Source organism: Zychaea mexicana (assembly GCF_025766255.1).
Source record: "Zychaea mexicana strain RSA 1403 chromosome Unknown BDB00scaffold_87, whole genome shotgun sequence".
Classification (NCBI taxonomy): Eukaryota; Fungi; Mucoromycota; class Mucoromycetes; order Mucorales; family Lichtheimiaceae; genus Zychaea; species Zychaea mexicana.
This window is the reverse complement of record NW_026516750.1, coordinates 92158-118169: the sequence shown is the minus strand read 5'-3', so window position 1 is coordinate 118169 and position 26012 is coordinate 92158. Positions and strand designations below refer to the sequence as shown.

At 43.4% G+C, this 26012-nt stretch overlaps 9 protein-coding genes across 9 annotated transcripts; 4 read left to right on the top strand and 5 right to left on the bottom strand.

The window, feature by feature from the left end:
• Nucleotides 1-56: 56 nt before the first annotated feature.
• BDB00DRAFT_614311 (3-hydroxyacyl-CoA dehydrogenase) lies at nucleotides 57-1632 on the bottom strand. Its single transcript, XM_053118031.1, has 7 exons — nucleotides 1430-1632; nucleotides 1286-1346; nucleotides 1107-1202; nucleotides 763-1006; nucleotides 597-674; nucleotides 420-506; nucleotides 57-344 (listed from the first exon to the last, which is right to left on the bottom strand). Exons 1-7 carry the CDS (start codon nucleotides 1465-1467, stop codon nucleotides 181-183), a joined length of 768 nt encoding a protein of 255 aa, XP_052975740.1. The 5' UTR covers nucleotides 1468-1632; the 3' UTR covers nucleotides 57-180.
• A 24-nt stretch (nucleotides 1633-1656) lies between these two features.
• Nucleotides 1657-2421, bottom strand: BDB00DRAFT_843107 (NUDIX hydrolase domain-like protein). Its single transcript, XM_053124930.1, has one exon. The coding sequence runs from the start codon at nucleotides 2287-2289 to the stop codon at nucleotides 1780-1782; it is 510 nt and encodes a 169-aa protein (XP_052975739.1). The 5' UTR covers nucleotides 2290-2421; the 3' UTR covers nucleotides 1657-1779.
• Nucleotides 2422-2473: 52 nt separating this feature from the next.
• On the top strand, nucleotides 2474-3596 carry BDB00DRAFT_843106 (uncharacterized protein). Its single transcript, XM_053124929.1, has 3 exons — nucleotides 2474-2549; nucleotides 2707-2990; nucleotides 3076-3596. The coding sequence occupies exons 1-3, from the start codon at nucleotides 2510-2512 to the stop codon at nucleotides 3130-3132; spliced, it is 381 nt and encodes a 126-aa protein (XP_052975738.1). The 5' UTR covers nucleotides 2474-2509; the 3' UTR covers nucleotides 3133-3596.
• Nucleotides 3597-5640: 2044 nt separating this feature from the next.
• Nucleotides 5641-8235, top strand: BDB00DRAFT_770597 (Neutral/alkaline nonlysosomal ceramidase; the record flags this gene model as incomplete). Its single annotated transcript, XM_053119896.1, has 9 exons — nucleotides 5641-5662; nucleotides 5796-6075; nucleotides 6214-6474; nucleotides 6550-6719; nucleotides 6942-6985; nucleotides 7095-7415; nucleotides 7497-7550; nucleotides 7665-8106; nucleotides 8180-8235. The coding sequence occupies 9 exons, from the start codon at nucleotides 5641-5643 to the stop codon at nucleotides 8233-8235; spliced, it is 1650 nt and encodes a 549-aa protein (XP_052975737.1).
• Nucleotides 8236-8447: 212 nt separating this feature from the next.
• BDB00DRAFT_876346 (uncharacterized protein) lies at nucleotides 8448-8935 on the bottom strand (the record flags this gene model as incomplete). The annotated part of the gene is made up of 2 exons (XM_053127470.1): nucleotides 8448-8501; nucleotides 8612-8935. 2 exons carry the CDS (start codon nucleotides 8933-8935, stop codon nucleotides 8448-8450), a joined length of 378 nt encoding a protein of 125 aa, XP_052975736.1.
• A 4382-nt stretch (nucleotides 8936-13317) lies between these two features.
• Nucleotides 13318-16530, bottom strand: BDB00DRAFT_843056 (uncharacterized protein). Its single transcript, XM_053124928.1, has 7 exons — nucleotides 16418-16530; nucleotides 14531-16312; nucleotides 14219-14435; nucleotides 13957-14129; nucleotides 13790-13853; nucleotides 13661-13715; nucleotides 13318-13588 (listed from the first exon to the last, which is right to left on the bottom strand). Exons 1-7 carry the CDS (start codon nucleotides 16420-16422, stop codon nucleotides 13461-13463), a joined length of 2424 nt encoding a protein of 807 aa, XP_052975735.1. The 5' UTR covers nucleotides 16423-16530; the 3' UTR covers nucleotides 13318-13460.
• A 1155-nt stretch (nucleotides 16531-17685) lies between these two features.
• On the bottom strand, nucleotides 17686-18654 carry BDB00DRAFT_876343 (uncharacterized protein; the record flags this gene model as incomplete). Its single annotated transcript, XM_053127469.1, has 1 exon — nucleotides 17686-18654. One exon carries the CDS (start codon nucleotides 18652-18654, stop codon nucleotides 17686-17688), a length of 969 nt encoding a protein of 322 aa, XP_052975734.1.
• A 414-nt stretch (nucleotides 18655-19068) lies between these two features.
• Nucleotides 19069-21568, top strand: BDB00DRAFT_613968 (uncharacterized protein). The gene is made up of 6 exons (XM_053118030.1): nucleotides 19069-19317; nucleotides 19409-19515; nucleotides 19589-19836; nucleotides 19902-20082; nucleotides 20174-20583; nucleotides 20655-21568. Exons 1-6 carry the CDS (start codon nucleotides 19161-19163, stop codon nucleotides 21298-21300), a joined length of 1749 nt encoding a protein of 582 aa, XP_052975733.1. The 5' UTR covers nucleotides 19069-19160; the 3' UTR covers nucleotides 21301-21568.
• Nucleotides 21569-25621: 4053 nt separating this feature from the next.
• On the top strand, nucleotides 25622-25963 carry BDB00DRAFT_791067 (uncharacterized protein; the record flags this gene model as incomplete). The annotated part of the gene is made up of 1 exon (XM_053121015.1): nucleotides 25622-25963. The coding sequence occupies one exon, from the start codon at nucleotides 25622-25624 to the stop codon at nucleotides 25961-25963; it is 342 nt and encodes a 113-aa protein (XP_052975732.1).
• Between the last annotated feature and the right edge of the window lie 49 nt (nucleotides 25964-26012).

Here is a 26012-nt window from a genome sequence, read left to right as displayed (position 1 = left end):
GTGGAAGAGAAGTGCAGGGATATACCAAATTAAGAATAAAAGAAACGCGAAAATGATCCAAGCGGAGCGAACGCGCCTTATATTCATCCTTCAGGGTTAGTGATTCTGTTTTAGCCCCCACACTTTATTTAACAGTAGTAGTGTGATACACAATAGCAAAGCACTAGACTTGTGCTTTTTTTAACCTCTCAGGCCACCATCAAGACGGATAACTGAGCCATTCAACATGGGATTGCCAATGATATGGAGCACAAGGTCGCTGAATTCATTTGGGTAACCATACCGCTTGGGGAACAGGGACACGGGTGCTTCAACACCAGGCACGGCTCGTACAAGAGGCGTCTCTAATATGGTGGCGGTATCTTACTTAGACTATTACTGAGAGATAACCTCGAGAATAAGAAAACTGTTTGTTTTACCAAAAGGTCCTGGGGCAATACTCATGACTCTGATACCAAACTCGGAGAGTTCTTTCGCAAGAGGAAGTGTCATACCCGCGACACCAGCTATATATTAAAATTGTTTTCCGATGGCAGTTATAAGCAGTTGTATACTTCTTGGTTATATTAAAACGGATGAAAATATATTGCTTCTACCTTTTGAAGTTCCGTAACCGACCAAAGTACCATCCAGTCCCAACATAGAAGAGGTCGTGATAATTACACCTCGTTCTCCTAGATTAATTCATTCCGTGATACAGAAAACACTAGCAACATCAATGGAGAAGTCAACTTTCTATGGGTGTCATGCGTATGTATTTACCATCTTCGTTCATGGGTTTGTGATCCATGATGGTTTGTGCCACCTGTTGAGCTACATTATAAGCACCCAGCAAGTTAACAGTAACAATATGCTTGAACTGTGAATAGCTCGTCAAGCGCTCATCCTGACCATAGCCCTTGATACTTTGTGGAGGCCATACAATGCCGCTACATATGACGGCTCCTGCCAACGGTGATTCTTTAAAGTGGTTTAAACCCTTCTTGATTGCTTCCTGAACTTGATTCTAAAGCCAATTTTTTATGAAATACGTGAGATGTTACCCCTTTTTCGCTTCTTATTGTAATCACAAACCTCGTCCAAGGATTGAAAAGTAGATAAAGTACCTCTGACGTAACATCCACCGACCCTGGACTGTATACTCTATTCAATCCAAGCGAACGAACGACATCTTCTAAGCCAGCTGCGTTGATATCGACAGCCTATACTCACGGTACACTCTGTTTGAGCATCGGCTCTTCTGATAAATGTGTCGCCAAAACAAAAAATGCATACTGTTTCTTACCACAACATAACCACCTTGCTCAACAATAGATTTTGCCACTTGTTCTCCCAGTCCACTCGCACTTTAAGTCATGAGAAGCATCAAGCAGAAATTAAGTAAGTTTGAGAGAGTAAAGATACAGAAGAAAATTGAAGCATGACTTACGCTCCAGTAACCAAAAAAAGATTTCCTTGTACGCGCATTACGTGAAGATGATGGTTGTGCTCTCAATGGAAAAGGTAGGATTATTAAAAGTGATTCGACACCGAGGCAACTGCATATTTCTTTTATGCAAAAAAGCTTCTTTTGTTCGCTCAAAATGGAAAGCCATCGCCGGATAGGGGCTACGACAGCAGTTCCACGTAATGGACAGTGTAACACTATGAAGCAAGCTGGATTGTTGGTCATTTGTCATGTCACTGTATGTAGAGGAGGTGAAATGCCAATATATTTACAATTGATGTATCATTTACAGATGGTGTACACTAAAGGTAGAAGCTGGGAAGATACTACTTTTACTCCATGTAACGGCTGATAAGGCTTTTGTATTCTGGGTTCAGAATATGATCATCGAGTTCATGCCGAGTTAACCAAGCAAAATCCACAATCTCGTGTCCATCGGGCTGGCACTGACCCTCAATCCACTCTGCCCTGATAAATTCGACTTTGGCACCAACAAAGTTGCTGCGTTTATGTCGTACGAAATCTGGTGGAAAGCGATATTGGTACGTGCAACAAGGTTGTTCTTGGTCGATCAGCTTGACCTTGATATCCGTTCCACATTCTTCGGCCAATTCACGTAGTACAGCTTGGCTCACTGTTTCACCGTCATCGATACCGCCTTGCGGGAACTGCCATGCGTTATGTCGCCGGGGTTTTTTGACAAACAAATAGAGTGGTTCGCTGAGCTTTCGCGTGAGTGCCTGGACATTACCCGTGTTATTATTATTATTATTCGCGGCACTGACAGCAGCAGCAGTCGTTGGTCTGCGCGTGACGATTATGGCAGCAACAGGACGATACATCAAGTCAACGATTTAGAGATTGAGAAGCGGCGATGCCGGTGTGAAATTAAAGTGGAGAAAAGATATTGATAAAGCAGCAAAAGTCTCTCAAAGTGACAAATTACTCGGTAATCTGTTAACGCCAAGACTGACGCTGGAAATGAAATATTGCCATTAAGAAGATACGCTCTACATATTCCTGTCTCTCCGCATTTTTTTTTTCTTGAGACGGAAACCCCACATGGATTCCCCGAAACCAATGAATTGGTGGTTTCACTATGGTAGGCAAATTACACTGCCGCTTCACTAATTTATAAGAATTGACAGAGGAGATGACTGCCACTACTGGCAGAGGTGTCACAATTACAGGTTGTGGGGAAACCACTATCCTGCTTTTACCCTGAATAAACTGAACACGTTCACGATTCTTTCTTGTAGAAGCACAAGGCACACATTTACTCTTTGAATCATTCGTCATTGAGAGCGGCGTGTCACTCTTCTTTGGCTACGTGTTTATTGTCGCGATGTGCTGGTCAGAACGCGCGGTAACTTATTATCTGGACAGGCCCAAGCCAGGGGAAGGATCAGGCACAGAAGGTGGACGAAGCCGCCAATGGAAGGATATCATCTTACGCACGGTCCTTTATGGCGTGGCAACCACCTTAAGATTGTGGTACATGCTGGTTACCATGTACTTCAACATTGGATTTTTCATTGTGGTGGTAAGTCCGTGTTTCGTCACATATAATACTGTGTGTATATACCAGAACAAAAAAAGCTAACTGTTGGTATGCTATACCATGTTAGGTAGTTGCATTGACAAGTGGACAGCTTGTTGTTGAAGCCCTGAAAGCAACACGGTAAGTATCAGTTCCATACTGAAAGTCTTTCTGGCTAAAAAAAATGAAAACCAAAAACAAAACAACTATTTGAACATAGGAATTCGACGGTGTACCATATCCCGGATCCCAACAATATTCATCACCGTCATAGTACAAGCAGCAGTGAATACACGTCACTTGAATACAAGCACACCAGTGCGCAAAATGTTGGGGGTAACAGCAGTACCGGAAATAGCGATAACAGTAGCAACCGACGATCAAGGCATCGAGACGGCATCGAAGAGGAACAGCGATTGTTTGCTGTTCCTGCAGACCACGAAGAATTTGAGTTGACTCACAGCGCGCATCATTAACAATGTCAACAACAGCAGCAATTACATGGTAGGGCTCGTCTATTGACTTCTCTCTTTCTAAACCCCCCTCCACGTTGGGCTTAGTTTGACAATTTTGAATAAAATGGAACATAATTTAATTGTAAATTGATACACCTTTATATAATAATTTTCTTCTTCAATTATATATCACTTGCAGCAGCATATAGTATAGTACTTGTAATGCTCGAAAGGAAACAAATAATGTCGAACTGAATACGGCTTATCATGGCTGATATCAAAAGGGCCAATTCTTCGGTAAGAAGGATGGGATGGCCAGTGAAATGAGTTCGCTGTTTAAGCTCGAATTGTCGTAAGCGATAGCTTTGCCATCCTAAGCATCCGGTTTGCTCGTTTTTGTCTTTGTTTGTCATTTTCGGATGGAAAAAGCCGGCGAAGCAGCGCATTGTGGAGGTAGCCACGGACAGAAAAAACTATTCATTTTGGCTGTTTTGTGTGTGTGTGTGTGTGCGAGTGCAAAATGGATAACAGTTCAGATATATGAAAACAAAAGAAGTTTGGTATTAATACTTAAACGAACTCTTTGATGCTCGATCCATTCATCCGTAGCAGCTCATCAAACATCATTCTCTTTCCTTCTCTCTTCTTCCTTTCCTTACTACATCATCATTACTACTATCGTTTAATCTTGCTGACATCCTCCTCATCCATCCTTTTCTTGCACTTACCTATTTGTCCGGTTTCTACGTTGTTAGTAGCTCCATATGACTTCTCGTGGTGAGGCATCTGGATTATACATCTTTAAATCATGATAGGTAAGTAGAAAAGAAGCACATGTCAGGATTAACAGACGTCCCAGAGAGAGAAATGAAATGATTAATACGCAGGTTAGAAGTCGCATGTTGTTGCTTGCTGATGAATTTTTGGACCATCACGATGTCCACATATTATATTATGTAATCCGATCTTCCGCAAATACGGTGAAAGACATATATGGTGGTATGCATCACCGATACATTCATACCTTGAGTATATCAAACGCTTGATTTTCGAAAAAAGAATCCCAGAAATGGAAGCAGCTAATTTTCGAATCCATCAACATATGTTCTTGAATCCTTGGCGTGCAGCTCCTCAACTTCTGAAGTGCCGGACCATCGACCGTCAAACTATATACAACCTATTTTTCCTTTCGTTTTCTTCTTCTCATGTCGCTTGGATGAAGCAAGAAAGCTTGTATGCAGTACTACTATACTGCTCGTCCAAATTTATACAGTTGTCATATAGCAATCAACTCAAAGAATTTGTTTTTTCCAGTACCATTTCGTATAAAAAAGTTCAAGGCACTGGAAAGACTTTCATTAACGCTTTCTGCAAAACGAATATACATAAGAAGCATTTATTCTAAAATTGACTTGAGAATTATCGATCAATAGGGCCGTATGTGTAGCTGTGCAGCATGAATACACCAATTTTTTATGAACAGACAGTTCAATAATCCCATAACTGCTTCCTTAGCACTAGGATGGCTGATGGCAGAAAAGCAAAAATTAGATGCATGAAGTAGTAATAAGATATGTAAGGGGGGTCAGATGAATAAAGGGAGAGGTGTTTCAATGAGTATACAAAAATGTACGCCGTATACGGGCTTCTTTTTCTTTCTTTCTTTCGCTTCTTTTTCTCGTCTCGAAACCCTGTCTTACCCCTGAGTGACTGGATCGATCATGTTAGTGTTTATTAAACAGCAGGTTTTGTTGCTTTTCATTGCCACAGCTCTTGTTCTTGGCTCCTATGCACGACAAGAGAAACAACAAGGGCAAAAGTATCGCATTGGCACGGGCGTCGCAGATATCACTGGACCGGTGGCCGAAGTGCAAATGATGGGCTATGCTAAAGTAAAGATCCGAACTTGCAAAATACCTGCTTAGTTCATCTCTTTTTTCTTTAATGACAAACCACACCCACACACCATATAACAGACCGGACAAACGGGAAAAGGGCTACTTCAACGGATCTATGCACGAGCTTTTATCGTTGCTTCTGAAGATGACAAGGAACGTGTATGTTTTGTCAATACTGAGACACAATCTATGGGAGACATCATCAAGGAACGAGTAGTCAAGGAATTACAAGATCTGTACGGAAATACGCTTTACACCGAAAAAAATGTAATGCTCTCGAGCACGCATTCCCACAGTAGCATGGGAGGATATTTGGAGCATGGTACGTAGTACAGAAGAAGACAACCTGCAAGACACCACACGCATACGTATATTATTTAACCTAATTTAGTTCATTTTTATCGGCGCACTTGCCGTTGGCGTTTATCGACCTTGTGCTACTTGTGTTGCTTTAGTGCTATACGAAACTTCTGTTTATGGCTGGATCGAGGAAACCAACAAACCTATGGTCGAGGGTATTGTACGAGCCATTGTTCGAGCGCACGACAAGTTGCAAAAAGGCACTGTGGTCGTTAGTCGTAGCGAGTTGTTGGATACCAACATTAGCCGATCAGCAGCTGCTTATCTATTGAATCCTAAAGAGGAACGAGCGCAGTACAAGTATGACGTTGATAAGGATATGACCATGTTGAGCTTTTTCGATACCAGCGGTGACGGTCTTGGACTGTTTAGCTGGTATGTATGGCTATTTACTGGCAATAAACCTGAAGAAGAACAACAAGGAAGTCATGTGTAGCCGGATGGGACTGTCTTCTCCTATTTCATGCAGTATGGGGAGACTTCGAAGTTAATTTATAATTTTTTAAATTAAAGGTTTGCTGTTCATGGCGTGTCAGTCAATAATACTAACCGCCTTATCAATGGTGACAACAAGGGCTATGCTGCTTATGCGACTGAGAAACACTTTAATCCTGACAGCCTGCCTGGAAAAGGTCCATTTGTTGCTGCCTTTGCACAAGCGAACGTAGGCGACTCAAGCCCTAACACCCTTGGAGCATATTGTACTGGAACTGATACTCCTTGTGACGGGACAAAAGAAACACAGTGCCCTGGAAAATCCACCTGTAATGGAAGGTAAGGTCCTTGTTGCTATTCTACCTGTCTCTTGCACGCAGTTCTTCTTGTTTACTATGATTTGTGGATATATAGAGGACCCGGCTGGAAAGTCAGTGATCTTGAATCTAATCGTATAATCGGACAAAAGCAAGCGGATAAGGCGATCGAAATGTTTAGCGATGAATCCTTAAGGATCATGGCTTTGAGTGGCCCTATTGACTATCGTCAGAAGTATTGGAATATTAGCTCAGTCGTTGTGCGCCGTACTGATGGCACAAGTGCTGAAACGTGTGTACCTGCCATGGTGAGTTTGTTATCACAAATTGCATACAGTTTTATTAGACTTAGCAGCATGGAAAATGATTCAATGCTTATGTCTAACTTCCATTTGTAGGGATATGCCTTTGGTAGGTCTTCCACGTTTAACTCCACATGTTATCAGTATACTCTTCTTTCACACACATATCACTAATTTCGAAATGTAGCTGCTGGTACAACCGACGGTCCTGCATTGAATGGGTTTTACCAGGTATGGAAGTATTCATTCTATGAACTTAAAACAAAAAGAATATGCACCAACTCTTTTTTTCCTCTTTGTGGCGCGTGGTATGCGTACTGTATCTGGGAATTGTTGTTAGAATACGACGCATGAAAATCCGTTTAGGGAAATAATATCATCGATACTTCATCCTGCGAGCAGAGAACAGAAAGAGTGTCAGGCACCAAAACCTATCCTAATAGACACCGGGGAGATGCATGCCCCGGACGAATGGCAGCCAAGAATCATTGACGTGCAACTATTTCGTATTGGTAACTTGTACATTGCTGCTGTTCCTTCCGAAATGACAACAATGTCAGGTCGCCGTCTCAGAAATACAATTAAGCAAGCATTGATCAAGAACGGTCTCGGTGACGACGATACTATCGTGATTCAATCAGGTCCTGCGAACGGATATGCGGTAACTACAATCTTTTTGTTTATCATAATAGTAACATCAGCACAATATCTTTACTTTTAACTGTGTTGCCACTAAATTTAGTCGTATTGTGCCACATACGAGGAATACCAAATGCAGCGCTATGAAGGAGCTTCAGTAAGGGTTTAATGAGATATATTAAACGTGTGGATGGCGTCACTAATATATTTGTGGGATTGAACGACGATCAATTTCTTGTATCACATTAACACTCTTTTATATGAAAAATAGACACCGTATGGTCCTCATACATTGGAAGCCTACCAGCAAGTCTTTGAAGAGCTTGTGGTATCCATGGCTGAGGGTGGATCCGTTGCTTCTGAGAAACTACCCGATAGCACCAGTAAAACGTACAACTTGACGCCTGGGTATGGTGCTGATACAGCACCTTTGGGTCGACATTTTGGCGATGTACTTCGTGATGTGGGCGCAGAGTCGTTTAATCGAGCACAAAAACCTACGGTGTCAGTGCGGTTTGTTTCTGGCAATCCACGCAACAATGTCATGTTAGATGGCACATTCTTGACGGTTGAAAAAAAGCAGGAGGATGGGTCGTGGAAAGTGGTCCGAACGGACGATGACTATGATACTCGATTCCATTGGGAATACAAAGCCAAAATTCTCGGTTTGTCACAAGCAACCATTGAATGGATCTTGAGTGAGATTGTGGAGGGTATGTATAACGTTCTATATGGATTTGAGTAGTAATTGGGGTGACTCTTACACGAATTCAACGTTTATTGTAGCTGGAATCTATCGGATTGGTTACTTTGGTCACCACAAAATCATTCTAAGCGGGTAAATTCAGCTTTGTTTATACTAGAAGATAGAGTAGACCAATGTGTACTAATTTTTGCCCTAATAAATTATAGTAAAATCGAACCGCATCATGGATATTCCAAAGAATTCACTGTTCAGTAACGATCAACATAGCTTTAATCCTCATCTATCATGTGGTATAAGTTCTCCTTACTAAGTTATACGAGAGACATATTCAACAACCCTTTTTTTCCATCAATTCTTGTCCGTGTAATCGTTTTCTTCTGCCCATTTCCATCCAACGCGCATCTCGGCACGCCGAATGAATACAAGATAAATAATAGTACATAAGCAATTATCATAACCCAAATAACCACACCATTAATAAACTTATTATTGTACACGACAATAGTGTTTACCGACAGACTGGGGGCAGCATAGACCATGATCAGGGTAGCGACACATTCCAAAATAAGCAACACACCCCATGAAGCTGTCAGACCGTACATGGACCATCGAAATCCAGTCATAACCATTCGGATACGAGCATTTCTTGTCTCTGACCCTCTCGATCGGTCCAACGATATTTGAGAGGGACGAAAGAGTTGTCGGCCCACAAGCAGTACCGTAGGTCGCATCGTAAACCAACGCGTTTCCAGTGGTATCAATGTGGCCAAGAATAGAAACCCCATGAATGCTGTAACAATGACATCACGCAGCAGAATGATCCGTGGATCTCCCATGTTTTATATATGCAAGGAAGATTGCTGAGTGTGAGAGAAGGAGAAGAAGCAGAAATAGAACAAAGAAAACCAAAAAAGGAAACTCTCATCCATGTAAATTCACAGACAGAAAAAGAGAAAGTAAATACTTACGCAAAGCATTCCCCAAATTCATGGGGGACCTCGGCCGCACTTTTTACCCGTGGGCACGGGGAATTTTGAAAGAAGCAGGACTTACGCCCGGAGGCTGCCTGGGTAAAAAAACAGCCGTTCGCGTGAAACGATGCAACATCCGAAGATGGGTCGAGACAGAGGCTACTAGGAACTGCGAGAGAAAAGCAAAGGGGGAGGAGAAGGGGAGGGGGATAAACTATATGAAAAACGCAATAGACGCTTTTAACGACTTCCTGGGTCAGAGCAAGGGGAAGGGGAGGGGGGGATAAATTATACAAAGAACGCAAAGAAGAATATGAGGCTTTTAAGGACTTCCTCAGGTCCAAGTCAAAGCAAAAAGCACACGCCACCGTCCAGATGGATGGATAGATCTTGACCACTGCCGATGGACTACTTGACAGGTCGGCTTCTAGGAGCGGGATGACAGTGGAGCATCAATCTTGACTAGCATGGAGGTGTCTGTGCACTATCGCCATTCCGAGAAACGAAAGAGATGAACAGTTAATGGGAAACTGTCAAACCACCATCACAAGATTCTATCGTGCTATACTTACCTATACTTCTACGATGAGACACAGGAGAACCGAACACCCAGCCAGTGTAGAGCAGAGAATCGCAGCCAGAACAGAAACACTTCTTCTAGCTGGATAAAAAAAAAGATTATTAGAGGGCTGCACCCACTGTGCTATCTTTATTTTTGACACGGCATTACCATCCTCCTCCATCCCAAGCTGACTTACATTTGTTTTGTCGTTTTACAGCAAAGTTATAGACAGAGAGAGATGGGGTCTAAGCCAATCCAAGTCCAAACAGATCATCGCAGAGCCATCCTCTAATAGGAAAAAGAAGACATCTATGAGCAGCTGCATACACTTTTTGACATGTCACGGCAGACATCTTCCTGGTTCTTCAAACACGCAAAGACAAACACAAGCACAGCGATACTTACTATTATGACATCCTTGGCTTGGAGGAAGAGAGCCTTGAGTTAGAGAGAGGAAAAGCAAGAAGGGGATGACCAATTCTGAAAAAAGAATAAGAGAAGAAAGGGGAGGAGAGAAAGAAAACTTTTTTGAGAGACTGCCATATTGCATACGTCATGGTCAGGAGCCCTTTCCCGTCACGCTGCTGTACACACTGCACACCTTTGACGCGTCATCCCCAACACCCATGTCATCCTACTCACCTATCATACCAATGTTCAAGTCCCCTTTTGCTTATACTTACTATCTGTTATTTGTCCGCAGGACACAATTAACCCAACCAGCATAAAGCGAAACCTGAAGTAGAATGAAAAGAAGAAAGATCATGAGCAGGCTGTTCTTAATAGGCAACTATTCCTAACACGTCATGGCATCAGCACCTCCAACAGACACTCGACTTCTCTCCAACTCATCCTCACATTTCATTCCCTACCGTACTTACAGTTGTTGCTTATGTTTAAGGGTGGGATGCAAACAACAAACCGAACCAACCATTTCAAAAAGTCAGAATCCTATAGTAGTAGCAGAGAAGAAAGGAGGATAACATTAGCGACTGTATGCTGTACACACACTTCTTTAGACACGTCGAAATTCATATCTTCTTTCGTATATCACATCCACATGCAAAACCTCAAAGTACACTTCACACTTTCCATATTGTACTTACTCTTGCATCTACGCTTTGAAAGCCAACGTGAGGGGGAGATGGACCAGGTTAAGACGAGAAGAAGGTTTGTGTCAAAAAGAAAGAAAGTGAGATAAACGGATCTTGTGATACTCGCAACCGGTTGCATACGCTCTTCTCACTCACCACCATAAACATACACTCTTCGATCCTCTAATCCGTTCCAATGATACTCACATTGAATAGCTTTGGTTTACAAACGTTGACGAAGAGGAAGAAGAGCCCCATGATTGCTGCGGCCGCGCGGTTATATAGTAGTAATGAACACGGCATTTGAGCCAGTTCAATCTATCCAATCAGATTGCTCTCTCACGTTTATGACGCGCCGAAATGTGTGGCTCCTCCAGATCAGGAAATTTGTTCTACATGAATGTATGACTATGTGAGTAGACGGGTATCGCATCGAGGAAAGACTTAAGGGGATAACTTTCATTAACACGAGATGAAGCTCACTTCACGTCCTTCATCATATGAGAAGTGTCATCGCTTTAAACACGCTGGACACAAGTATCAATACAAGTATCAACGTATACAAGAGTATCCAAAATCTCATGAGACATGGCGATCCCGCGCTTGCCGATGTTCCATTTGATGGAAAAATTATGGTCCTTGGTGTTGACTTTTGCCAGGTACTCAACATTGTATCCTCTCTTCTACTTTGCATGTTTTTTACTATTAAGCGGTAGTACTCACAGTAAAGTATATGGTAACAGGTCCTTCCAGTGATACCAAATGCGTCGCGCTCGCAGATCGTACAGCAGTGCTTAAATCGCTCATCGAAGCCATTTACGGCAGCCTTGACGCACCACACGTGGATCGCGATTACCTCATCAGTCGCTCCATTCTAACTCCAAAAAATGTCGACGTTTCAGCAATCAACGATCTAATACTCGACCATTTCCCAGGCACTATCCACGAATTCCAGAGCGTAGATACCGTGGATGATCTTGAAGTGCAAATAACGTACCCACCAGAGCTGCTCAATTCCATGAATCCATCCGACCTCCCTCCGCATTTGCTAAAACTTAAAGTCGGTTGCCCAGTCATGCTTTTGAGAAACTTGCACACCCAAAGTGGTCTCTGCAACGAGACACGGCTGATTGTACGCTCTTTCCAGCGATATGTATTTGAAGCTGAAATAGCCACTGGACCTCATGCTGGCAACATTGTCCTGATCCCTCGCATAACACTCACACCATCGCAAACACGCTCGCCCATTCTCTTCAAACGCACCCAATTCCCTGTTCGCCTGGCATTCGCTATGACCATCAATAAGGCACAGGGTCAAACTTTCAACACTGTCGGCCTCTACTTGCCTGAACCTCCGTTCACGCATGGTCTACTCTATGTAGCCATGTCGCGCGTCCGCACCCCTTCATCCATCAGAATCATGTTAGATCCTGAGAACTCACGTATCGCGGGTCAGCAAGGCCAAAGCACAAGAAATGTTGTTTTTCACGAAGTTCTTCTATAATTCTTTTTATCTTCTATCCTCTTTTTTATCTTCTATTCTCTTTATCATCACCTATTCTCTTTTTTATCACCTATTCTCTTTTTTTCTCACCTATTCTCTTTTTTTCACGCCTATTCTCTTTTTATCAATATCACTACATCATCTTTGTCAAGACTTCTTTTCGCATTGCATTCTAAACTGGAGATAGTTAAGTATCCTACTTTGACGACTTTCTATGATAGGCTACTTCTCACTGCACTGCACAATGATCTTGCTTTTGATTTTGAAAACAGACAATACGCATCTAATACCAAAACATTGATCCAACCTCGCTTGACAGGGGGGTTTGGGGGGCTTGCCCCTCACTTGGGGGTCAAGGGGGAACCCCCTTGCGACGCGTTTCCGTTGAATGACACGGAGCGAAGCGGAGGGGCTCATTCATCCGAGCGAAGCGAGGAAGGACCGCTAATATTTGGTAAATTCTTATCATATATGATGTATATTACCTCTGATGCTAGAAACCACAGCAGATAAGATAAAGCAGGGACAAATGATACAACCGAGTATATCCACATGCCGCTCTTGATAAATAGTGTAGATGACATAGACCGGTGGCGGGATACCAGATATTGCAAGGGCGTAAATGATATCCATGTCGCCCCGAATACTATAGTAGATTGCGAGTGGAATACCAATGTTGATCCCCAGCTAGGCAATCATATTCCATACTTGATTTTTCATCAGCCCTTTCTGGTTTAATTTGGGGTCGGCCGGCAAAAGTCTTGATAATAATCGTTGTTCATCATCATCATCATCGTCATGTTTACTGCTTAGCACTGGTGGTGCCTCTTCGGTACCACGACCTGGAGAGGAGGACAAAGGGAAGGATGCAGATGCTTGTGCCGCGTTATAAGCGTGAATGGTGCTAGCAAGAGCTGACATAGGTGTATATATAAAGAGCGGATATGATAACAGGCAAAGATCTACAGGAAAAGCCAGTGGTGGGATAGCTGTCTTAATTATCATTAACCTCGGTCACAAAACGTTTTAAATAGAAGATATAACTTTGCGTGAAGCACATATTTGGGAGCCAATCATCGTAAAAATAAAATCTCGCATAAATATTATGCAAACCCTGTGATCCCTGAACCCTCACTTGTCAAATCACGGTATACACGTATTTTATACTTTATATTATATGTCATCGACTGGAAAAGTAAGAAAAATAATAAGCTAAGTATAGACCAATGCTTAACCGTACATATTAAGGTACTGGGAATAGTGCTCCTTTTGCAGCTTGACCTGCTCATCCAACGCTGCAGCACGGTTTGCGAGTGACAGGAACGTCTCGTTTTGTTCGCGCATGATCCGAACAATATCTACAATGACAACGGAGTAAGCCACACATCTAATGTCCACCTCATTTCATATAAAAATTCCACTATCCTTACCTTGGGGTGTCCGCACGTTGTGTTTTGACCAGGATACTGTTGTACGTTCAATTTCCTAAAAATCAACACACGAAGCATGAGAATCCCAGACGACAGCATTACCATATCAGCATATACCTAGTTACTTACCCAAATAATCTTCTTGTATTCCTCAAGCCGCTCACCAAGCTGATGGGAAAGATTGACAAAGTAGCTAGAATAGACGAGTGATTTTAAGCCATCTTCTACCTTACTCTCATTCTTATTTTTTTGTTCTGGAGATTAGACGAGTTGTTCTGGAGATTAGAAATACTTACTCGTCATCACTACCATAGCCAAACAGCCAACGCGACGCACGTCCCGGATCCTTGGAGGCCTCAATGATATTGCCGGCGTCTACAGCATGTCTTAACTGGCCAGCTGTTTGGTCAAACAAGTCGCTCAACTTTTGCTTTTGTACTTTTAGGCTGCTTAATAAAGCGGCCAATTGCTAAGTTTCAAGACAACGTATTAGATCTCTCTCCCTCATTTTACGTCTCAACCAATCACTCTTCTATCCGTCCTCATCTAGTACAGTACCTGCTCCATTGCCTCCCTTTCTGCCTTGCCGTTTTGGATGGTATCTGCATGATGGCGACTGTGCTTGAGGATATAATCACATTTATGGCCCTGAGTACGTATGTAGTTATCCAGCTCGTCTAGTTCTTTTTGCGCTTGTTCCGGTAATTCTTTAAATAGCGTGGTTTGTGTGATATTGTCAATTCGGAAGTTCGTAGAAGTGACGATCTGGTTTTGTCTATAATAGTAGTAAAGATAATGGTCTTGGTAAATCGACACGAAAATCATCCCCCCTGAACATACAAAAGTAAATCCACCGGGTAAAGAACTTACTGTCGTCCCAGCAGTGCCGGCGTGAGTAATGAAGCATGTATTTGTGTTGGAGGCTGTGATGCAATCTTTTCCATGTCCTCAAGCATCTTTGTAAAAGAGAATGCATTCGGTTGCTGTGGTTGAGCAGACTGTTGTGTGGGTGCCGGTGTAGTCAGTGAAAACGAGCTTGTGGAAGACGTCGTCGATGGCGTAGATCCAAACGAAAATCCTGTAGTACCAGCAGTCGAAGTAGCAGCTGTTGTAGATGTGCTTGTTGCCGTTGTGGTCGCTGCTGCCGCTGTCGATGATGGAGCTGACATTGTAGTAGTAGCAGCAGTGGCGCTGTCATCTTTTTTGCCCGGGGTTGCAAACGAGAATTTGGGTGTGCTGGCAGTCGAAGATGGTGATGGCTCACCGGATTTAGCAGTGCCAAATGAGAATGTAGGTGTTGAAGGTGTAGATGCTGGCGTCGTAGCAGTTGGAGCAGCAGCAGTTGTCGTCTTGGGCGATCCAAATGAAAAAGTTGAAGCTGGCTTTGGTGCTTCGGCGGATGAGGTACTTGTTGCAGCAGCAGTTGTGGTCGTAATTGATGTTGGTTTGTTGCTATCATCTTTCTTAGCTGCTGCACCGAATGAAAATGGAGACGATGGCGCCGCTGCTGGAGGTGTTGATGATAGTGATGAGCTACTTGTTGATGGCAAGGTGCTCGTTGAGGTGCTTGTCGATGCGGCGCCACCACCAAAGGAGAATGCAGACTTTGGAGCCGTGGCAGCAGCAGTAGTGTCGGAAGATGTTGTAGTTGTACTGGTAGGTGGGGTAGTGCCAAAAGGAGATGAACCTGAAGGTGGCGATGAACCAAAAGGCGATGCACCAGTTTTAGGAGCACCAAAGGATATTGCAGGTGTTGAGAGTGTGGTCGATGCTGTGGATGCTTGACCACCTCCAAAAGGAGCTGCTGGCTTGGATTGAGTTGAGGACGGTGCGGTGTTGGATGCTCCTGGAGCGCCAAATGAGAATCCACCCGTCGTGCTTGGTTTTGCCGTTCCCTGAGACGCTCCAAATGTAAATCCGGTAGATGCAGTAGATGTAGGTTGAGCAGCAGTGGACGACGGTGCTGCGGATGTTGATGCTTGGCCAAAAAGAGAAGGTGCCGGTGCCGTTGTTGTTGCTGTTGAAGCGGCCGGAGCTGTGGATGTGGCATCTGACGAAGAAGATGAATTGAACAGGAAAGAAGAAGTGGGCGAGCTGATATCAGACGTCGATCGTCGCAGCATACTCTGATCGGAAGGACTGCTTGGCACCACTTCAGATGCACCACGTCTCAACCCTCCAATACCACCACCGAAAGCACCACCCATGTTCTGAGTTCCTGCTGCTGCTGCTGCTCCACCACCGAAGGCGAATGGCGAAGCACCAGTGCCTATTCCTGTTGTACTGGCTGCACCAGCACCAGAAGGAGGTGTTCCAAAAACAAAGGGCTTTGGCGATTGACCTGTGGCGCCGGCGCCAGTAGCACTAGGGGTACTCGGGTTTGGTGGATTTGCTCCAAAGACGAACGGTGATGCTGGCGAAGTTGATTGTGAGGCTGCTGCTGCTGGTGTGCCAAACGTTGCCGTTGTTGGCGATGCTGCTGCTGATCCAGTAGTATTTCCGAATGTCATTGGTTGGTTGGGGAAGCCTGGTGATGAAGGACTGGATGGCGCGCTGCCGCCTGTGAAATTGAAATCGACGTTTCCTGCGTTGAACACGAAATTGGGAATGCTGCTGTCGTTGCTACCTTTCTTGGATCTCAAAGGCTTTTTACTGATATAATCCCACAAGAGTTTTCAGTATACGAGTGTCTGTACGAGTGTCTGTACGGAATAAATCGTGGAGTAGTATTCAATCTGAAGAGATTAATCCTTTTACCTCATTGACGGCTTTAGCAATAGCTGTTTGGAAAGGAGTTTTGTTGCACTTTGTCGCAGACGCGACTTTTTTTTTTGTTTTACGAACCATCCACTAACAAAATTTGATATCCCGCTTAGTCTGCTGCTTGCTCATTATTGTTTCTGCTTGTAGTGAGGCAACCCGATTCCGGTGCAAGTACAAGGTGAGGGGAAATTATGAGAGCTAATAGGCTTCCCTATGTCTGATAGTTTATGAACGCATAGTTTACAAGGATTTCCGGGTAAGTGATTGTATGTATGTTTTGCTCAAACTTGGCTTCAAGATCATAAAGTGTACTGGGTTTTAGTCTTACTGAAGAGGCATCCTAAACCCTAAAAAGAGTTTATTACAGCGCGTCAAAATAGAGAAAAGCTTAGCGAAGTATCAAGATTCTTCTCCTCGTCTTCTTTACATGCCTAATATGTAACCTGTCCTTTTTCTTAGTCGCCATACCATTCTTCTTATCTTGTTCCACGACCGAGAGCTGTTGATGGTAACTGAACCAAGTGGCAAAAATATTTGATCGGATAGCTAAGTCATCCACAAGGTATTCTATTGCTTCGACTCTACTGTTTCTAATGATTTGTATCGGTACTGATAAGATTAAGCTACACCTGGTTTACATAACTTTTTAAAACCATGTCTAACAGACGTTGGTGAGTTTCGTGTGTTCGTGTGTGTGCATGTCGCAATATAGCATGGAAAGATATAGTAGGCTAATTAAAGAATTCGTTTAGTTTGCTACAGTATCGAGCCCATTGCTAATGCTTCTAAGCAGCTGTCAACCATCTTCTCATCCTGTTAGCTAGATGTTCTTCCCTTCTCCCCACTGTAAGCCCCTAAAATCATAGCATACAGTATTGTACAAAGCGATGATTATTCTCATGCGATATTTACAGCGGCGGGATCATCAGATTTCGATATATTGGAGGCAGGGAAAAAGCCTTTTTTATTGCAGCTGTTAGATGAGCATATTCACTGGTAGATTAGTCATTTGGGATGTATAAAACATTTCTGCCATGATAATCTGCAATTTCCTTTTGTACACAGCATATCCGTTGATCCGTTCCTAACTAAAGTAACGTTCCACTCTTCAAGGTAAACGTGTCTAAGCATTGTAAATCCCCACCTCAGATACACAAGAAAAGCACCTCCGGTTGTTTGTCAAGATATACCACTACTGATATTATTAAAGAAAACCACCACGAAGAGTTTTTTTAATAGTAACCGTAGAAACTTCAATTTACTTAATCACGAAGCCATTCCCGAGCTCGTTTCAACTTTTTATCTTGTTTGGCCCTCTTGTATCGATTGACATCCTTCTTTGACAGCCGCTGTTTAGAGCCGCTGCTAACGCCTAAAGATCGGTCACGATTGCGTTGTTCGGTATAATCATCGACATCAAAGTAATACTTCATTTGTCGCGTCGCTCGACTTTCTATCGATAAATGTTCCGGGTTAAGACGTTCCATTTCACTCGCTGCTTGGAACTTGCCCGTCCGTGAATTGAAATACGCTTGGACCGAGTATGAATAATCTTGTCCTGGATACTGTGGGTATGTTGTATGATCTGTCAAAGTGGCAGCAGTAGTACTGTCCGTGCCAGCAACGTAGTTGTTTTCACTACTCAATGCTGGAGAGCCCGAAAGTTCTCGGCTTCCTTCTTTTTCTCCCTTTATTACTTTGTCATTGCTGCCTTCAGTTTTGCCGTCGCCTGGGTTTTTAATAAGTGGGTTCTCCCAGGTCGTTTCGTATGTCACCATATTCCACCAGTAATATGCCTGGTTGTTTGCATCCCAAGTAGCTGTCCATGCTTGATCAACGTCTGTAATCTTGTTTTCGTCGTCGTCGTTATTGGTGCTGCTGTTGCTCGCCGTTGCTTGTTTCGACTGGCTAGATCGATCAGCGTCAGACCCAGATGCATCAACTTGTGCTTTATCCGAACCTGATGTGTTTTCTTCGTCGGCGTGAGGTGCACTTGACTGATCGTCAGGGTGCTTTAATCTAGATGGCTGAGGTGAGGATGCGTTGGGAGAGTCATTTGTGTTCATTCTAAACTTGAAATTGTGATAAAAGAAATAGAAAAAGTGGATACGGGCCTTGTATGCGAGCGGCGCCTGCAAGTGACATTTCGTCACAAAATAGATAGCCATGGAAACATGGTCGGGATTATAAAGAGAAACAGGCGATGGCAGAGTTAGGCCCAATGTTGTCATGTTTTCGTCAGAGATCACCGGATAAGCAAACAGTGGTAAATGTTTGCTTTTCCCTTCTCAGCTGTCAGTTTCTCCCAAGGTTTATCTTCCTTTTCCCCACCGCTTATTTCTTTCCTTTTTGCACTCTGCTACAGCAAGCGCGATGCAGTATATCAACAACCTATTCCTACCGAGACAACCCAACCCAACCGTTGAGACTGGCGACCATGTTTATCGCCATCGAGACGCGCGCAATGGACTCGTAAAATCGCCCATCTTTCCGCGCCTTAAAGACGACGAGTGTACTATTTATCATGTGTGGAACGAAGTTTCTGGTGCCAATGCCCACAAACCAGCATTTGGTCATCGTAAACTTATCAAGGTAGTGATAACGACACAAGGGTTTTTCTTCCCATCTCTCATGATCCGCATATAGCTTCCCATAATCTTAACAATGACATTGATGATGTGTGTAGATCCATTCACAAGAGAAGAAAAACAATAAGGGAGAGACGAAAAAATGGAACATGTATGAACTCGAAGATTACCGCTGGAAGACATATGGCGAAGCCAAGGAATCCACCGATCGGTTGGCGGAATGGCTCGATCAACAGGGTCTGAAAGCAGGTGACCGAATGCTGATTTATGCAAAAACCAGACCAGAATGGATCCAGATGGCTCTAGGTAAGAGACACATATAATGCGGTTTTTTATTATATTTTTGTGCTACAAACAAATATGAATGTCATATTTACATTACCATTACTACTTCTAGCATGCTGTTCGGCAGGAATCGTTATCAGCACAGCATACGACAGTATGCCTCCCGAGGCCGTTGCTCATATCATGCAAGAAACGCAGCCCAAAGCTGTTTTGACAGAGGTAGAGCATGGTCCCTATGATTATCATCTTTTATATGCGCGCCTCATCACTAATGCTGCTGCTTTTTTACCAGATATCACTGATGGGAACATTGAACAAGGCTAAAGAAAAGGTCCCGGGAAAGCACGAGCCATCGTATTTCATTTATGCTGGTGAAGAGTTTGAGGGCGCAGACCAATTAAAGACCTTCAAGACCCAAAACAAAAACGTTAAAATTTCTCACTGGAACGATATCATCAACGGAGACGATATCAAGCAACAGAAAAAGAAACATCAGCAAACAATCCCAAAGCCAGATGATATTGCAATGATCATGTATACGTACGTGTTTCTTCTGGCTATCTGGCACTGCAATTTGTAAATTAAACTTTAAGGTATACTTGTAGATCCGGAACTACGGGTGCTCCCAAAGGTATTGAGCTGACGCATGGTAACGTTGTAGCTGCCATGGGAGCAGCTGAGCATTTGGTGATGGATATTCTTAATCACGGCCAGCACTGTTACATTGGGTTCCTTCCTTTAGCACATGTACTGGAGTTCATTATTGAGTTCATTGCAATTTCTACGGTACGTTATGCTTTTTCGTCCTCATATATCACCCCACTCCACCCCACATTTGTTCTTTTCGCACACTTAGTTTGAATCATTACCTATCCAGGGTATTCCTATTGGTTATGCCACTCCGCGTACCTTGATGAGCGATTCTGTATGCGGTAAAGACGGCCAAGGCAAGGGTAAAGGCGACCTGGAAACTCTTGCGCCTACCATTATGGCCGGTGTACCTGCTATTTGGGAAAAGATCCGAAACGGCGTATTGACCGAGTTGGAGAAGCAGCACTGGACACTTAGAAAAGCATTTGAAGCAGCAGTCGAGCTGAAATGGCAAATGCTCTGTTTCTTTGGTCAAGAAAACATGTTGACTCGAGCATTCGACGCCACACTATTTGCTCCTGTTCGTGCCAAGCTTGGTGGTCGGCTTATGTATGGTATATCGGGCGGCGCTCCACTTTCACTCAATACACACAAGTTTGTGGCAAGCACGCTTTGTTTCCTCTTGCAGGGTTATGGGTAACGTTTAGACCACTTTTTTTCTTCTGAAGATGTATTTTTGGCTTCTTACTCTGTACACATAATTGCAGTTTGACAGAATGCACGGGATTGGCAGCTATTACTGTCCCAGCTCTAGGCATGATTACCGGCTCTATTGGTCCTCCATCTCCCTCGATCGAATTCAAGCTTGTTGACGTGCCTGAGACCGACTATAAGGCCGAACACGGAATTGGCGAATTGCTCGTACGTGGACCCTCACTGATGCATGGATATTTTCAGCGACCAGACCTGAACAAGGAAGCATTTGACAAAGACGGATGGTTCAAGACCGGTGACGTTGCACGGCTCCGTGAGGATGGCTCATTTGCTATCACAGACCGAGCAAAGAACCTGGTCAAGTTGGCTCACGGCGAGTACATTGCCCTCGAGAGTTTGGAATCGACTTACAGAAACAACAACAGCATCAAGAACATTTGTATCCAGGCTGACAGCGACAAGGACTATATCATTGCAGTCGTCGAGCCAACGGACAAGAATGCAGACAAGGAGTCGCTTTTGAAGGAGTTGCAGGATACAGCGCGCAAAGCGGATTGTAACCGAGCCGAAATCATCAAGGATATTCTCATCACCAAAGACGTCGAGTGGAGCGAAAAGTACCTTTCTAACAGTGGAAAGTTGAAGCGAAAGGATATCGAAAAGGATTATAAGGATGACATTGAAGAGATTTACAAATAAGAATGCATGGCATATATTGCCGCTCCTACTCCTACTCCATCTCTCATTTAAAATTTATATACATTTGGTATATTAAACTCACCATTTCCATGTCACTGCCAAGGTGTAAGAGCGCTCATGTACGGTTAGCCAAAACGGCTCTCATCATAAACTCGATGTGTTCCTCATGTTATTTGAGACACTTCTTTTACATTGCCAAAGTATTAAGAAATCGAGGGAGAAGAAAAGAATATCTTTGCTCTAGACCATTCGATGTTTCAATAGAAATAAGTTATTAGCCAGTGAATAGACACAATCAAAGTTCAAAGTCTGTATCTTTCAAGGCCGAAGGCGTTGTATACCGTATAGAGTCGTTTTAATCAACGTTTCTTTGTGAGTGCTAAAATAGCCTGCTCTAATTGCTGCACTTCGCCTTGGTCCTGGAGTTTTTGACCTTCGAGTGTTGATAATGAAGATGGCCTTATGGCAGTCTGTTGAGCCCATTGCTGCAGGATCTCCAAGGAAGGACGCACAGTAACACTTTGACATGATGCTCTACCAAAAAACATGTGCTTACAAGGGAACAAAGTTAAAAAGAATTTAGGCAGGTAAAGGTAATCCACTTGTTCTCAGCAGTGAGCCACATATAAAAAAACGATGACAGCACCGCATGAGGAATAGCATACAGGAGATAAATGGAATGGTTTTATTACATAATACGAAAAAACTGTTGCCTGTAAACGATGCAACAATGTATTGCGCTTCTGACAGCACTGTAGTTACCATTCGCGCAATCATCTTCCGTTTCTTCTCAGCCTTGATTTCCTCTTTTCGTAAAGAGTGCTCATGGGCACTCATGCGGCCAACGTTTGCCGTTAAGCGTCTTATTTCGGATTGAACGTCAAATGCGATGTCAGAGGAGAGAATTTGGACGAGCATATCGAGACGATGCATCCTCTTGCGCTTCAAATACAGTGTCTTTAAATGGTTGTGCCAAGACTCGACATAGTTGTTCGTTTGCATATTGGTGTATATTTCTGGCTGATAGCAACTGGCCCAACGTTCGACAGCTGCTCCATTTAAGGCCCTGATCCAATACTGGTTGAAATAATCGTGGAATAGGCGATGGTTGCGCCGAGTGTAACCAAGAAAGTCTTCCAGTAGGTCTCTAGAGAGCGCCTGGCTTGGTTCATACATAAGAGCATGCAACCGTCCACGGACATTCTTTGTCCAAGCACGTATAACGTGCCAAAGGCAGTGCTGTGCTGCAAGTTGGCCACACCTTAGTAATTGCATTATCCTCTGCGAGGTCACGATCGATCGTTATACGCTGTGGATTCAAACCAAGAAAAGCAAGGAAACGGAAGCAACCAAGAAGGGGGAGAGATAATTTCTCATCAGTTATGAGATAAGCGACAGGAACGCCACGACCCGTAAGAGGATGGCGGATAACCATCGTGTATAGCACACCGTTTGCGTATTGCGACACATCATGGGTCGCATCCAGACATATGAAGCCGCCACTTCTGCTAAGCAACAATGCTTTCTGCCAAGGAGCAAAGAAGCCAAAGGTGAACCGTTGAGCAGAAAGAAGGCGTAGACCAGCTCCATTGGTGTCAATCCAAACATTATAGGGAAGCCAACCATTCTTCAACTGGTGCAAAGTCATCGGTATCTTTGGTGCAGTGCTCCTGTCGATACTTATAAAATATATTATAAACATCAACAGAATTGACGTAGGAATCCCGTTGGTTTGCATCAAGATGCCCAAGCGTGCGTTGTAAGTGGGTATGTATTCCACGGACGTTGTACCCTTTGCGCAATCTTCTCCTTGAACTCGTCGTCAAATGCAGGAAGGTACTGAACAATTTCAACTGTGCCGGGTACACGCCCAGTGTGCTGGCCTTTGTACTCGAGCAATTGTTGGATCTTCAACGTCAATCTTGAATGATAACAAGGCACCGCATCCAACTTGCAAGGACTACTTTTGGATCGGCCGACGAGGATGGTTGCTATCAACAGAATCAACGTCGGATTTCCACCCTTTTAGATCGCCAACTTGCTGGGGAAGGGTTTGCATAGTCCTGACGATGGCAAAGGTAAATGATGGTCTTGATGGTTTGCGATTGCTTATTTCTTTTGTTGACAGGTTCGGTATTTTCCTGAGCAGCAGCATTTTTCGCCTATATGCCATTGCGAATAGCAGCGAGTCACAATAACCATCAAATCGAGGGCATATCCCTAAGCATTTCTTTATCATCCATGCCCTTTGCTTTAGCAGGGTATAATATATCTAAAATTCATTAGTAACATGGGGCTGGCACGCAAATACTTGTCGATGTGGTTTGAGGTAGGACGCGAATTCGAGTTATAGGGAAAAGAACTGCTTCGCCAAGAGTAGCAGTAGCAGTGCCGGTGTATTCACAAGTATAACCGTTGGGCCACATAAAAATGGTATGTATGCTCATGGCGTAGCAGTGGACCACCCAATTTTCTTTTATTTGTATCACGAGGCTCTTCTGGCTAAGAAGAAATGTAATAAACCAATCGTGATTAAACGAACTACCCAAAAAGAAAGTTTGAGATTAACTTTTTGCATGTGGCTGCATGAAAAAAAAGCGAAGAGAGTCACTTTGAATAATATAGAAGATCGTAATAGGCGGTAAAGTAGAACAAAGAAGAATCTCACGCATCATCGTCATATCGCTAAAACAACCAAGAGGAGCAAACAAAAGCTCTCGAGATCACAGCAGTGTTTTCTTTTGGATAATGCATGCTGCTGCTACACTACTGTATTCATTTACTGACGAAGAATACTGAATATGGACAAAATGGCGAAAAAGAAAAAAGTACCAATAAGCGAGCTCGCTCACTCACACGTTGTCATACACGCATATTGATGCAGCAGCGAATCAATCTTGTGGATTGCTGCATAGTATCGTAATGTAGAAAGGTTTGTTGTCTCTTGCTGTTCGGCAACCGCCTCCGTTTTGTTTATAGAACCCAATTGTCAAAAAAGAGATTCTAACAAGGATAGCAATAACAACAACAACAACAACAACAACAAGAGCATATGATCTTTGTCCAGCAGTTATCGGTGGCTCGCTCTTCTCTTTAATTTAGATATTCTATGGCATTATTGTTTGGCTGTGATAGAATGAAGAAAAGGCGTTTCTCTTTGTGCGAAAAGGATTGGCGTGGGAATCCTATGCAAATCGTTTTTCTTTCGGCTCAGCCGCCAACCTAAAGCAATCTAGAGGATAACAACGTGATAGTGGTTGTATATCTACATTAATGATATACTACTGCTCAATGTGGATCATTGAAGGGCGAGGGCGAAAGTGAGAGGACCACATGATGAATGAGGGTTCGAACAGAATCTGGTAAACTTCTGAAAGAGTACCCTTACAATTTTTCTAAAAGAGGAATACTAGATAACGCGATTAATTCTATTCAGAGGGAGAGATTGTGTGTTTTTACTACATGAAACGTGAATCTTTTTTTTTCTTGGGGGAAGGTGGGTGGTGGCCCTGAATTGATCAATCTCTCTCTAACATGCCAGCACATAACACCAAATAGCGGCAAAAACAAGAGAGCCAATGTTTGATATGTACATGGAGCCATGGATATCGAACCGATAAAGGTAATTAACCAAGGTTTTGTTGGGGAGTAAGGGGGGAGAATGGATATAACAACAAAATGAAAATCAAGAAACGGAGAATTGCCGTTTCGAAACGAGCAGCTTAGTAACAGTTAACTGCTAATATTATCACTGTGAAGCATGCTGTTCATCATGGTGAATCATTAAGATCTATCGTAGTAGCATCCGTTGAAAAAGATACTGTGGTCATCAGCACATTACTACATATTTGTTGTTATCTGTGAAGATGATGAGATCGCTGTTGTCGCCATAGTAATGACCAAAGGACATAAACAGCAGCAGAAAGTTCAAGGACAGTGGCAAGGGTGATGATATGCTTGGTTCTAGTTGTCAACATGAAAAAAAAAGAAAGTATAGTATGTAGTAGATAGTATAGGTATCTAAGAGATAGAAGGGGGTGGTAGCGTTAAAACAAGATTCGCAATACGCCCAAAGTGTTTGTGTATTTTTTTCTATTAGGAAAACAACAATGGGTCCTGGGTAACCAATACCCCCCCCCTCACACTCACACACGGCATACAGCACACATCTGCTTTCAAAAAATGTATATAATGCGAGCCAAGTAGGCGAGACTTCCTCATCTACCTTTTTTCCTTTCCACTTTCTTGACTGGTCACTTTTCTCTCGCACACCACTACTTGTAAATACTCACCAGACATCCACTCTCATACATATCCCATCATGCTTAGCCCAGCAGCGCGTCGCACCATGATCTCTCGAATGGCCACCACTTACAGCGGCAGCAATAGTGTCCCTGCCTCCTACCGGTGTTATACTCTGATTCCATCCACTCCGCAACAAGGACCACAAGCACAAGCACAGCCAATGATCAGCAGGGAAGAGGACCATCCCAATCCCATTCATGCACTGTACAACACTGAGAATCAATCCATGCTCGATGCCTCTACTGCACATGCTGCTTCAGGTAGCCACTCTGCTCCTCAACACGATGCTGCTTCGGATGTATTTGGATCTTCTGCGGACACTTTTAGTCCTACCTTTAATACAGTTTTTGATGAATAAAGGACACTCCTATATTTGTGCATGTGGGGAATTATATATTACATTGTGT